Here is a 14,172-nt window from a genome sequence, read left to right as displayed (position 1 = left end):
ATTATGCATGAGCGTTGCATAAGAGAGCGGTTCGAATCAAAGCAAGAAACCGCAAAGTGGAGAAAATTTCTTATATAAAAACTAACATTTGCTTTCCAGGTGAGGTGAGTAATTTATCACTTCTTATTTCTTTAAATCCAACCAAAGAAAAAGACTAAAAATTTCAAGATAAATTCAAAGCTGATTTATATCCGGTTCATCAGAGCTAAAAAGTTTCTCTCTCTGTCAAGTCACGATTCTCGATTAGTCTTTTTCCCAACTGGCAACCTTCTCTCCACTTTTTGCAACTTTGTAATGCCGACATTTGTGAATATCTACCCGCGCGACTTCTGTCACTTTCCGAACTGCCTCTTTTCTCAGCAAAGATCGATTTTTATTGGATTTAAATTGTTCGTCGACTGGATCTCTCCGATCAGAAACCTGTTCCTTATCGGAATTTAAATAACGTGACGCGCCCGCGACAATTATTCGTCCTCGGTCGCTCCTCTTTTTTTCTACGCTCAAGGCTGGCGAAATCCATCTTTCGTCTATCCTCTGATTGAGAGGGAAGCCCTTTTTGTCACCTTATTTGGCCAACACGCCATTCGCATTTCCTCAACTACTTGGGCTTCCACCACTGGGTGTTGAAAAAAATTGCTAAATAAAAGAAGTTGCAATATTCTTTCCTCCATAAATCGAACACAGAAAATCACTTTGTGTGCCAATGAATGAGTTGCAGCTGGGAGCTGGTTGCGAATGACCCCTCTAATTAGATCTAGCCGGAGATACGCGGCAGGCCTTTAATTGCATTAAGTGTCGGACTGCCGTGTGTGTTGCATCGGGACGGGGGCGCTCGTTGGGCTGCAAGTATTGAGTAGCACAGCAATTCTCGATTAATAAAAAGCTTCGGAGATAAATCGCATTACGAGTGGGTGGAATGAGTAGGTTTGTGTTTTATATGCACACCCCAGGGAGCTCTGAACAATGAGAAGAGTGCTGAGTGAGTCGACGAGGGAGATGCATTGCCACTTATTTCAGCGATAAATATTTATGGCACTCCTGCAGTGGCGACGCCGATAAATATATTTCTTTATTTATAGTTGTTGGTGCAGAAAATCTAGATTGGATGCTATCCAAATTTCTTATCATTATGTAATATCAAATACAAACTCTCATTAACGCACTTTAATGTACAAATTTCATCTAGGTTATTATAGATCAATGTATTTGAAAGAAAATTTAAGTAAAAATAATGATAAAAAGTAAAACCAATAAACAATATTTCCAGTTGGTTTGAATTTATATAATCCAATTTAAGAATAAAATGGATAAGAGAGCTCAGCAGGTTTCTAAATGTTAAATTTTTTTAGATAATTTATAATAAATTAAATTCAAATTACAAAAAAAAATTGTACCATCCATCATCCACTCATTAAATTTCAAGTCATTCAGTCAAGTTGAAGATTCATAAGTAAGATTTGTATTTAAAGTATATAAAATTAAGAACATAACAGAATATAAAATGAAGTCTGTTTGAGAAATAATTAATAAATACATAAGTAAATTACGTTTATAAAAAAATTCAATCAAATATTATATTAAATATATAATAATAAAATATTAATGTAAGTTTATAATGGTACGAAAATTCAGAAATTATAAATTGTATATATTATACTAAAATGTTTTTAAATTTTTAGGATAAATATTGCCAAAAATGCCCAACGCCGTTGGTGACAGTTTTACGGCGTTAATATTTACGCAGCGCCGATTGCCCCAGTGCAGAAGACACCTCGAAGCCGCAGAGACAAAACAGTTATTTCATTATATTGGGCACATGCGCCGCGCAGAGCCTACTTTGAATGGGAACCGCGTCTACTGCTCGCAAGTTTTCTCGTTCGGAGACACATTTATGGTGCCAAAAACGTCAAGTGGCTCCCAATTATCTTTGGAAAGTTATCGCAATCAGGATGCGGTAAGGCAATATTATTCGAGTCGACGTTTGCTACGTTTTCTCAAGTTCAAGTTTAATAAATATAATTTGAAGTGAATAGTATAAAGTGTATTCTTGAGTCCCGTTTTTTTTCTTGTTAGATAATAACTTAATTCACTTTTAATTTAGCATCGTGGTCTCTCATGAGAAGTGCAAGATCACCTGCACAAATTGAAAGCCGAAACGGTTATGCATTGAGTTGGAGAAAAATGCGAGCTGACAGCGGAGAAAAATGAGATTTATTCCGCCGGCCAGCGTCGCGCACGACTTTGGACTCGAATGTAAATCGCCACACTGCGCCAGACCGCATTTGTATGCATATTTCATATCGCACTGCACACATGCGTGCACACAAACACGAGCTTTCAGCCGCACACACGTAAAATGCATCTCTCTCGTGAATTATCATTTTGATTTATTGTGGTGCCCGCTCAAGGATGCAATGATCCGTCTTGTTCCTCCGACTGCGGCGATGAGCTAATGCACCGCGCTGACTAAGCCAAGTTTGTGCCCATATTTATTGTTCTCCATATCGTTTGCTGATGAGGAATATTGAAAATAAATCAAGCTCAACGCCTTAATAAGTCAAGAATTTAAAGATAAATTAATTGAGATAATTTATTTCGCTCTCAAAACCAACTGATAAATTAATATTTTTTTTATCCAGAGACATTATTGACTGAAAACGGTTGTCCATGGATTGGATCGAACTGAAAAAAAGTGAAATTTTCAGGTGCTCGCAGGTGGCGTCTGAAAGGACCATAAACTCGTTTTAAGTGTGTCATTTCAAACATTCGCAATGAGCTTTCGCTTTAAAAATAAATTGTAAAAAGCGCACACATGCTCATTATTGTCGTTTACATGAAAATAAGTCAGGGTCGGCGAGGAAAAGCCAGTTGTTCTCTCTTTGGTGCCTCCACCGATTGTTGTGTGCATATTTGTTTTCTTTCTTTTTCTCCCTGACGTGGAGGTCTCGCGATGCATCTCGAGTTCTCCTTACTCTGAAAGGATGAAAGAGATAAACTCGATGTAAAAAATATCCCCCTCGAGGTCACTCGATATCTGCATGCGCACGGATAATGACTCCTTTCGTTTGCTGTTTTCCGACGGAAAAACGTTTCCAGTATATAAAATTGCAAATTTAATAAAGACCCGCGAGACTCACTAGATCGTGCTGCCGGCGAGAAATAAAAAGTGTACTGTGTATTGCAGGAAAGAGAGGTAATGTATGTGCTCCGAGCATGGAGTACTTTTAAAAAGTGCATGTATGTGTCAGTTGAGTGCATTACGAGGACCATTGTATGCAAATAGAAGCACCTACTGCCACTGAAACCGCGGGTGAAACGATGCTCTATAGGAAATTCAGAGCAATATTGTAATTATTCTTATTATTCATAATACAAGCTTTAAATTTTTCTATACAAAAGACCATAGTATTGTATAAAGTTAATAAAGTTATATAATTTAAGATTATAACATTTAATTGACAAAAAATACATCAGCAAAATTAAAATTAGTCTTGATTTTTTATCCCTAGTAATAATTCATAAGGTACAAATAATTTTTTGCAATCTCTTCTTAATTTCCTTTCAACGGTAAAAAAATTCATTTTACTAAAATATATGAAAGATCAATTTGGGATAAATTGGTATTATAATTATATGTTCTTCTCTTTTCCTTCTCTCAATTTAAAGCTTGAATTATAATTTATATCTCTATGTCTAAAAGACATCACTGTCTGCATTATTTTGCAACAACTAATTTTCAGCTGAAATTAAGGCTGGTTTAAAAGAACAATTTTATAACTTATTGACTGTTTTATTTAAAATAAATTAATTTAAATGCAAATGATTTATTCTTTTCTTTTCTGACAGCTTGTCATATACTAAAAAGAGATATTTTTAAAGCCTGTGATTGTGCAAAAAGCAGTGACTTTTGTGCGGAGTGGAATATTCAAAACGCTTTTCAGCATTGCCGTGTAGAGATGAAAGCGCATACAAAGAGAAGGCAACATTCTATAAAAGAAACGTCTCTGTGTGCACGTATATATGCTTTTTCACTCTTTCTTTCGCCGGCCGTGCACTTTTCCCTCAACCCATTCCTCATTTTCTTAATTAGAAAACACACCCCTCCGGCGCGGCGCCGTGACATTTCGACGAGAGGGCTGCACATCTCCATCAGCCAACTCTGCTGGCATTTGCTGCTTCTGCACGGGAGAGAGTGATATTTTATATCTGGCGCAGCTCATATAATATCATTCCACCATACTGTCTTTGTGCAGAGGAAATATCGGCCCCCGAGCCATACACCCCCACGAGGGGTAGCGATTATTGATCCCCTGCTTGTGGGAAACAACGCGAAAATGGATTTCTGCTGCTACCAGATGGAAAGACTGTTATGTGCGTACTTGTTTAAATAAATAATATTATCAAAATAATGTAAAACTTAATCAATGTTTTAATTATTAAATTATTTTTACACAATATTTTAAGGTAGGTCAGATTCATAAATCAGGATATATAATTTATAGCACCACTTATTGTTGAGTAAAAGTCGATACACATGAAATATTTATTCACCAGCAATATTAGTTTAAAAACAACAATACAACACAAGAAAATCAGTTGCTTACTTTGATATTAGAGGTAATATAGATTGTGGTGCTATAAGAATATATATCATATAATTTTTAAGCTACTACTTTTCCTCAATTCTTTGGTTTATATTTGGGCGTTCACTACAGCCTACAGGAGACGCAATAATAAAAAAAATTTAAAAAATAAATAAATTTTAAAATAAAGTATGCATAGAAAGTTAACATAAAATATAAAAATTGAATTATAAATTATTTTAAAAAAGCAATTTAAATTTTTATAAAATAAAAATATTTTTTAAGAGACTGACCGAGTCGGATGAAGTAAAAGTTTTGTCGGCCTGTGCCCATTATTATTGGGCAGGAGGCACCACCCATTTTTTTTTTTTTTTTTTTTTTTTTTTTTTTAGTTTTATTTTGAAGGTTCGACTTTGTTCAGATGAATATAAATAAAAATTACATTAAAGAATCTTAAGTTGACCGTTTTTGCAATAAGCCTTTTCGGCGAATTTCCTCCACCCACTTTGCCAACGGCCATAAAAACCGCCTCTCTTGGGAGAAGAAAACGGTCTTTGCCAGAACAATCTCCAAAGTTGCTCATCTGCGATTCATCAGGTGTGCGTGCCCTTTGGCCTTCCACGTAGCGCGATCAGGTGAGCTGGCGGCAACCTCATGGGTGTCAAGGTCAGTGCGCGCGGTGATCAATAAGCAAGGTGCGAGATCCGGAGGCGGTTGTCATGACGACCGCAACTCCCATCCCGCCGCCGTCTAATCTGCAAATGGGGGAGTCTCCGCGCGCGCGGCTCCTGCATTCCCGTGACGAATGCATTCGCGGCCGGAATGAAAATGAAACGGCGCGATTTATTGCACGAGAAGGAAAGAGATCCGTGCTGGGACTACTAGGGTGGTGCAGGGGGTGGTCCAGAGCGGCCAGTTTGCCTAGGGGACGCTCTATTATTGCGACTAATTGCCGGGCTGGGGACGTTTTATGCTCTTAATTCACTACGATTTCCGGCATTAATTCCTGCCCGATTGACGATCGCGTCCAATTGAGCTCTTTATCTGCTTTTATTACTGTCATTACAAAATTGTCAAAAGCTTGTAAATAAATTCTCATTACTCTCAACAAAAAATTAAATGAGATGTGCCTTATAAGAAAATTTCAAATAAAAAATCAGATATTTTTTATGGATATTATTAATTTTGTTATTCAAATTTTTTCTTCTTTTTCTTCTAAGATTTTCTGGCCGTTGCACTTTCATCGATTTTTCCAAAGCCTTTTTGTGCGCAAGCGAATAAAAGCACTTTCTTTATTTAAATCCCTCAGGACCTTCTGGTGTGGCAACTTTTTCAGCCAAGTCTGAAAACGATATCTTATTCAGCAGCGTTTATTATGCATTCTGTGAATGGGGCGAGATTTAGGGAGAAATCCACCCCGTCTCACAAAGGACGCGAGGGTTGCAGAATCAATGGGGCCGAGTGCAAGTCGCTTTAAACTCTGCCTGAACCAGCCGGAAAATCACACAAGATCTCTAGGCTAGAGGATATTTCTTTGGAAGGGGAGACTTGGGGATTCGTCATCTTTTAATGCGACAGAGACGTAAGGAGGAAATGTTGCAGGAATATGTGCAAGAATAGCGCCTGGAAATTGGTTCCTGTTGTCAGGATAGATTTTTTTTTCAACTTTCTCTACTTACGCAGAATTTTTTAGGTTTTCCTTGAAATTTGTCTAATTGGCAAATGAGACAGTAATTTGACCCTACCTCAAATTTATCAAATTAGTTGAGTCACTCGAGACTTGCACAATATTTACTCTGGCCTCTCACCTTACATTAAAAATCAAACCTCCCATTTTTTGCCCTTTCCTTTCTTCCAGCGCAAAGCAAACACAATTGGAAATTTTCATGACGTGCCTGTCAGTAAAAGTAGGAATGGCTCGAGGCCTGCTGTGTAATAATATATACCAATAAAGCGGCCAGATAACCAGCGATTATGGTCGCAAGTCATTTAGCAGCCGAGCACAATAAAAACAAAGCCGACGAGAGCCAATATAAATATTTTAAATATATATGTCTACCGTTTGTGTGCTCGCTGTAAACAAAAGAAACGAACGATCGAAAATAATTGTAGACCCTAATGAGGAGCGCGGGTGGATCGCATTGCACACAAACAAAATAATAATGGCGTAATCTTTGGCAAATATTTTGTAAACCTCGAATGCATTTTCGCTGATGGTTTTTGTTCAATTAACCGTCGAATGTTTTATCTTTGGGCTTTTTAACAAAAGTTAACACAGATAAATATTAACATAAAAGCTAAAACAGGGCGCCGACTAAAATCGGCACCGGTTAAAACCTGGGGTTTTCCAAGCAACACTGCACTTTTGTTTTCAAAAAAATAGAGCAACCGCTAATTGGTTTTGACTTTCAAAATTCAAAATATTAACTGTTGACGTTTGCAAAATTACAAAACATTGTATCAAATCAAAAAGAAAAAAAAAGAAAAATGATCATTCAAAAACGTTAGAAACAAGAACTCATTTAATACAAATTGAAAACGATCTTGTATTTTAAACTTACAAAAAACCTCAAAAAATCACAATAGTGTAACAACTTTAATGAATCGCAAATTAATGATGCCATAATATTAGGAAAAAAATATTTTTGTGGCTAAGAAAGTAAATAAATATTTATAATGATATAGTTCAAGGAGTTTAACTCATTATAATTAATCATCTTTGCAGCTTAAATTCTTTCACATTTCTATATTATTAGAGCATGTTTGCTTTTGCCCCAATGAACGTAATCTTTTTTTATTCTTCAATGTTATATAGAAAAAAAAACCGGAGAAAACGAGTTAGTACTGAAATATGACAATAAATTTATCATCATAATATTTATTAGACACATATATGTGCTCAACATACAAAATGGTATTAAAATTACAATTTATACAAAAATGTAAGTAAGAAGTAAATTATTTGTTATGGTACATATTATATTTTTAATTTTTGTATAAATCTTAATTGTATTACCATTTTTGAATGTTTTACACAGATGTGTCTAGTAAATATTTTGATGACAATAAATTTATAAATATAAAAAAATACATTTATGTACCAAAGTTTTATTATCTGAACGGTTTTTATAGTAAAATTTGCAAAACGAGTTGATAAAATCCTCGATCAATTTTCTATTCGTTCAATAATTTTTTTTCTTTTCAATTTAAAAAACATACAAATAAAACAACCCCAAAATTCTGCGGTGTCACCGGGTCCTGTGTGCATATCGATCGTAACAAGAAACGCACAAAGGGACACTCGGCGCGACCACATCAAAGGCCGGTTCGTGGTGACAACAGTCGGGCCGTCCCAAACAAAGAAGGTCCAACTCACCACAAACGTTGAGCCAGCCCTCGACCCTGCAGGGTCCGCTCCTGAGCAGCTGAATGGCGCTGGGGCGAATGTGGTGGTTGTTGCCTGCCATCGTCGGCCCTCTCTTTCTTTCGATCCGCAAATTATTTTCTATGAATTATCCACACTCGAGTTTCACTGCACTGCACGCAAAGGTCACAGGGACACTCTCAGGACATTCCGGGCGCACCGGACAGGTGAGCACACGGGCGCAGTGTTGCACTGGAAGGGTCCGCCGTGCGCGCTCCGTCACCAAGCCAAACTGACTGACGTTGAAACGAAACCGCGAAGAGCAACGCGGAAAGAGAGAGGCGCCCCGCTCTCTCCTCCTCCTCCACCTCCTCCTCTACCGCCGCCGTCATGAATGAATGGACGACGAGCCACCTTCCGAGAGAACGCGGCACGCGCTCGCCCTCGCCAACGCCGACAGAGGGAACGGCTGCAGCGAATTTTCCATTTTCCGCAGTGCCACAGAAAGTTGGTGCTGGGAAAGTGCGTGGGTCGTGCCCTTATTTCTGCATTTGGATTATTTCCAATGCAAAGAGGGCATTTTTAAGCAAACAATAATATAATTTAACATAAAATATTAAAAGTAATATTAAATATATTAATATTATAGTTTTACTTTTTTATTTTAAACACTTTATGTTTTTTATTTTATATTTAGCTTATAAAATTAAAAGCAAATTTCATTAAATTATACTTTTTAACTTAAATATTTCTTACTTTTTTAATCAACCAAACTGTAATATGTGTAAACACTCTGATCACTATAATGATCATTAATATTAAAATGATATCTTAAACTTACCGTTTATCAGACTTACGATTTTTTAAGATTGCAATGTATCATATATATCATTATAAGTAAACTGTAAATTAATAGAGGTTCTTATGCAAATTCATGAATTTAAAGAACTATTTAATATTATATCAAATTATTATGATTCTTGGTTGATACAGAAATAATTTAAAAAAAACCATACCATATTTTATTTATTATTCTTCTATGGAAATAAAAATTATTCATTATTTACGGCTATTTATAAAATGGTTCCGTGAAAGTTCATATAAAGGATTCCAATACTTTTTATTATAAATTATAATGTATTTTTATTATTGATTATTGTATTCTACAAATGATCAAATTATTCTTATTCCTTGTATTTTTGCTTTACTAACTTTCTGTATTTTTCCAGGTGGGGTTTTTTTAACTACAAAAGTGCAACTTGATGTATAACAATTCCCTTTATTTATGTTCTTGAATCATGATGAAGTACAAAACACATGAAATTTTACAAACAAACACGTGAGTGTGCAGATGCTGCAAAATTTTGCACATTTTTGTATTAATTATAATTGAAGATGACATACTTTCGGTCGATGTTGTGTGTCCTTGTGGAAACTTCGTACTTTTTAGTTAAAATAATGGAGTTTCAAAATATAACCATCGGTGAGAATTTGTCATACATTTCTGACACCACCATTCCCATTGTTATAATAACTTTTATTAGGTATATTATATGAAAACTTAAAAAGTAAAAATTAGCTCCATACATCTCAGCATCCACAACAAATATTTTTGTCATTCAGAGGATAACAATGGATAGGTTTTTTTTGTAGTTTTATATTGAGAGTAATAACTTTGTAATATATATATGTATACCTGCCAACTTCTTATGCATCAATGTTGGTGAAAAGAGAGTTTATTAGTCGGTTGTTATTAATAAAATGCAAAATATCTTTCACCTTTTACAATGTTGTAGTAATATTAAGAATTATGCCTATGTTTTTTAAATAGAGATAAAGTTGTAATTTTAATAGCTCTGTCAATTGGAAAATTTGGCAACTTTTTAATGTCTTCAATTACAAGTGATGTCGATTATAACTCTTCATATTAGTAAATTCAGATTTCCTTGTTGAACCTATTTTTTTTGCTTAAATATTTTACTAGAAGAAGAAGTTTAAGAAGAAGAGGGTAATTGTATCTGAAAGATGAGTTTCTAAAACTGCACCCTTAATAATTAATATTACATTGTGTTAATCGTACTTTTAATTAATCAATTAACCTTCGCCTCATTTACGTACACAATACAATTTGGCTACACACCAAAGCCAACTGTTAATCTTTTTAATATTGTTTTGTTCTTTTTTTTTTCATTCTTCTCATTAAAATTGAGTAGATTAGTTGTTTGGAAAAATTAAACTTGCGTTGATATAACTGTCAGTCTTAATTATAAAAAGTGTCCTCAACTTTTCTTGTTCCAGTTGGTTGGATGTTGTTTAACTACAACTAGTGGTGATAAACAACTGATATGCTGATAGTCTAGAATAACCTTTCTTTCTCTCAATTTTCCAAAGTGAGTCCACTAATTTTCTTTCATAATTTTGTGATCGACCAACCTTTACTAACAGCTACTTGCACTGACAAATTAATTAACCAGTGAAATGCATTATTTTCAATTAGGAATTCATGGTTTAAAATATACATACACCTTATGCATGATTTTCGATGGTCAAATTTAAAACATCAACTTGGTAAAAATTATAACTAGGTTAAAATCACACTTGCATTAGTGCAACAAAATATCAAAAATTATTGAACAATGAACCCTGTTTTTCTGTTGCTTTAATGAAGTGGGATGATGGCTCGTGAGGTTTTTTCCATTTATGGTAAAATTATTATATCATGTACAAGTACCATTCAATGTACTTGAGTAAACAAAGAAATAAAATTGGCAGCAGATGTTTTCAGTTAAAACATAGAATACCTTCAGCAGCACCTCATTCCTAAAAGGCTACATACATATTTGAAAACAAATTCTGTGTCATTTTTACAATCAAGTCAAGAATAAAACTCCCGTCTGGACGTACCTTATTGATTACATAATTTTTTCGACACTTTAGGTTTTCTGTCTCTTACTAACATTGCTCTAAACTATTCAACATTCTGTTCTCTTTTCTTATTTCTGTATGCAATAACAAACTGATCTAACTTTTCTCAATAAATCTGCTGTTACTTTTTTTTTCATTAATGCACATATTACTTTTTTCTTATCAAAACAACGATTTTTTTACAAAAAGCATCCGACTAATCGTACCAAGCAATTAATTCTCTTTAGTGGTCTCAATTTTCAAATCTTTAAAGCTGTTGAAATCTTGTGTGAGTATTGAAATTCGATCAGACGTGTTTTAAATTTGTTTTTGTCGCTTGGCTAGAAGTTCGCCTGCTCTAGTGCTTTGGCGAAAAGTTGTGTTTTTAGTAGTTGGTGGCTTGTGGGCAGTTTGTTTCTCAAAGTAGTGCAACCAACTCCATCAATAAATGGTTGTTCAGAAATTTAACCTTTGTGCAATGCCGACCAAACAAGCGAGGTCTTCACAGAAAGTCTCATCAATAACTAGAAGAGTTCTTTTGATCCAAAATAAAAATCCAAAAATAAAACGGAGTCAAAAATAATGTAGAGAAATTAAAAAAGCTACCTAGATTGGAGAATGAGCAAAAACTCTTTGGACAAAATTAGACACTGAACTCACAAGAGACCTTCAGTGAAAAACTCGCTTTCACACCTAAATCTAGAGCATAAGGCCGCCCTCAGTTCATTTCACTGACCAACCGCTTATTTAAGGAGGAGATTGCAGCAGCCCATTCCTATTGTGGTAACGGTGAGAGGGGTTCTGAAGCAGGGTAGCCCGACTGAAAGTGTCGTGATTGGGTGGGCCTCAAGAATGGGGTGAGGATGTCGAGCGGCAGAGGGAAGATGATTGTCGAGTTCTTCTCTGCCGATATCGAGTTGAGGGTCTGCAGGTAGCGGAGCTGCAGGGCAGCAGGGCTCTCGGCCATCACGTCGGAGGCCTCCTTCAGGGCGCGAGAGGCCTTCATTTCTCCCTCGGCCGCGATCACCTTGGCTCTGGCCTCTCGGGCAGCCTCGGCTTCGGCGGCCATGGCACGTTGCAGTTGAACGGGGAGGCGCACATCCTTACTGAAAATTTAATTCAAAATTAGAATAAAATTTATCAAGGATATGTAAAAATTTATTACTTCACTTTTCAAGTCAAACCTTTTTTCGTGTTCCAAAGATTTGTCTAATCTTGTATTTTTTTTTGGTAATTTTTCATTTTTAATATTATATTCTTATTAATTTGAATATAATTGGAATACATCAGAAAAGAGGCTTATTTTTTTAATGATGTAATTTTTCAATGAAGAAATTAGGTTGGAATATGGAGAAGAAATGGTAATTATTTTTTACTTTAAATATCAAATTTCCAATCCAACCCTTTAGTTTCACTCACCTTTCAATATTCTTCATATTCCACAACAATTTTTCTTTCACTTTAAAAAATTTAATTCATTTATTGCTTGAAATATCTGCTTAAATTTATCATTTTCAAATTATTTATTATTATTAATATTATTATAATTTATTGATGAAAAACATTTTTATTTTTGTTATTAAATAATCTGAAACCAGATCAAAAGCATATTATTATAGTATGGAATTCTCTTTATCTTTAAACCCATGCCTTTATTCAGAACACTACTCATACTCTAACGTTATCAGCAGAGCACTTAAGATGCCTCAAATTCCTTTCAGAATTCCTTAATGAACCTGCTTCTTTCATCTTTGCGATTATATGACGAAAAATAGGCAAAAACTCACATTGCTTGTCTCACTTGACACATTGGAATTTTACAGAATTTACTCTTTGAAGTGCTGACAAGAAAATAATAAAAGTTTAGCTATCCCTGAATTTTTGAGGGAAAAATAATTTAAAAAGCAGCCTGAATTATTTATAGAATAAAACCATCCATAAAAAATGATAAATATTATTAGCTGTTAGTTTAGGAGTTTGACTTGTGATTTTTTTGTTCCTTACATCTCAACTCGCTCGACTTTGACACCCCAGGGGTCTGTGGCGTCGTCGAGGGCGGTCTGCATCATGTGCGCGATGGCCTCTCGGTCTGACAAGATTTCAGAAAGGTTGCGGGTGCCGAGCACGTTGCGCAGGGTGGTGGCGGCCAACAGGCGGGTCGAGTGGCTGTAGTTGTTGACCTTGACGACGGCGTTCAGCGGCTCCTGCACGCGGTAGTAGATGACGGCGTCGACGGTCACGGTCACGCTGTCCTTGGTCAGCACCTGCACAAGGTCGGACAATGGTAGCCAAGCGATTCAATTATGATATTCAAGCTTTGTGCAACCTGCAAATGTCTAGGGCTACTGCGTGTCAGGTGTTCAAAGCGGAAGGGCGTTAGTTAGAGGGGACTCGAGCTACGTTCTAGCGGATTCTTTTGTGAATTGTGTTACATCTTGTTTGCGATAAATTCACTATTTCTAAATCCTCCAAAATGATCCCTGCCACAGTACCTTTGGTTTAGGAAGGAGTTTTGCATTTTTGACTCCGCAGATAAATTTTGTTGAAAAAAGTTCTGTTATTTTAAAAGCCAATTTAAGCAGGTGCAAAAGCAAATTTATTTTCATTTAATGTTTTTGGTTAGTTTATTTTGTTTGAAACAGAAAATGAGTTAAGAAAATAATTTTCTTATCTCAATCCAGCCTTGCCTTTTGCAATTGCTTTTTTATTAAATTTGTGGACTGTTAATAATAACTGAAAAAATTTCAAAAGATTAAAAATAATTAATAAAATGCCCGAATAAATGGAACTAATTAAATGATTTTACTATAAACTAAATAAGGGAAATATTTACATCTGGTCAGAGCTAGTTTCAGGTTGGACTAAAAAAGTTTAAATAATAAAAATTGGCATAAAAACGGAAAGGCTCTTAAGGGCTTAATTAAGAGCAAGGCAATAAAGCTCGTGGGCTGATGGCCCCTGTGCATCCTCGATTAAACACACGGGCGTCGCGCGGGTTGCATAAGCCTTACCAGCAAAAAATTCTTCTCTTTTTCTCCACCAATAAATTAATTCCCCGGCGGCTGACAAAAAGTAACACCCCGCGAATTATCGCGGCGCTGCTGCTAAAAGTTCTCCCCGGCCGAGAATTAATTATTGCCATTTGCGTAAGCTGGCAACTGTCGGTCGTTGGCGCTTCTCGAGGGCGAATTGCGCCAAACAAAAGGGGGTCGGAAGCTGTTGCAAATCCGCCTTCGAGCACGTATATGTAGATAAAGAGCACGCCAAAATTCATCGGGTGGAATAAATTGAGGCTGTTGCCTGCTTTTCTCTCTCTCGACG

General features: G+C 35.8%; 2 protein-coding genes across 7 annotated transcripts in view; both read right to left on the bottom strand.

Moving 5' to 3' along the window:
• The window catches only part of LOC132201841 (disabled homolog 2-interacting protein), a 98,881-nt gene extending 90,645 nt beyond the window's left edge, over positions 1-8,236 (bottom strand). Inside the window, exon 1 of the mRNA XM_059628349.1 lies at positions 7,960-8,236. Within this exon, the coding sequence (XP_059484332.1) occupies positions 7,960-8,050 (91 nt within the window). The 5' untranslated portion in view covers positions 8,051-8,236. The remainder of the gene's footprint in view (positions 1-7,959) is intronic.
• A 2,124-nt stretch (positions 8,237-10,360) lies between these two features.
• LOC132202024 (band 7 protein AGAP004871-like) overlaps positions 10,361-14,172 on the bottom strand; it is a 54,441-nt gene continuing 50,629 nt past the window's right edge. For all 6 annotated transcript variants that reach the window (XM_059628643.1, XM_059628644.1, XM_059628646.1 and 3 more), the window contains 2 exons: positions 12,856-13,115; positions 10,361-11,957 (listed from right to left, as the gene is read on the bottom strand). In XM_059628643.1, coding sequence (XP_059484626.1) covers positions 11,627-11,957; positions 12,856-13,115 — 591 coding nt within the window. In that variant the 3' untranslated portion in view covers positions 10,361-11,626. The remainder of the gene's footprint in view (positions 11,958-12,855; positions 13,116-14,172) is intronic.

Source organism: Neocloeon triangulifer, unplaced genomic scaffold (assembly GCF_031216515.1).
Source record: "Neocloeon triangulifer isolate White Clay Creek 2 clone unplaced genomic scaffold, ASM3121651v1 ptg000014l, whole genome shotgun sequence".
Lineage (NCBI taxonomy): Eukaryota > Metazoa > Arthropoda > Insecta > Ephemeroptera > Baetidae > Neocloeon > Neocloeon triangulifer.
This window is presented reverse-complemented; position numbering and strand designations above follow the sequence as displayed.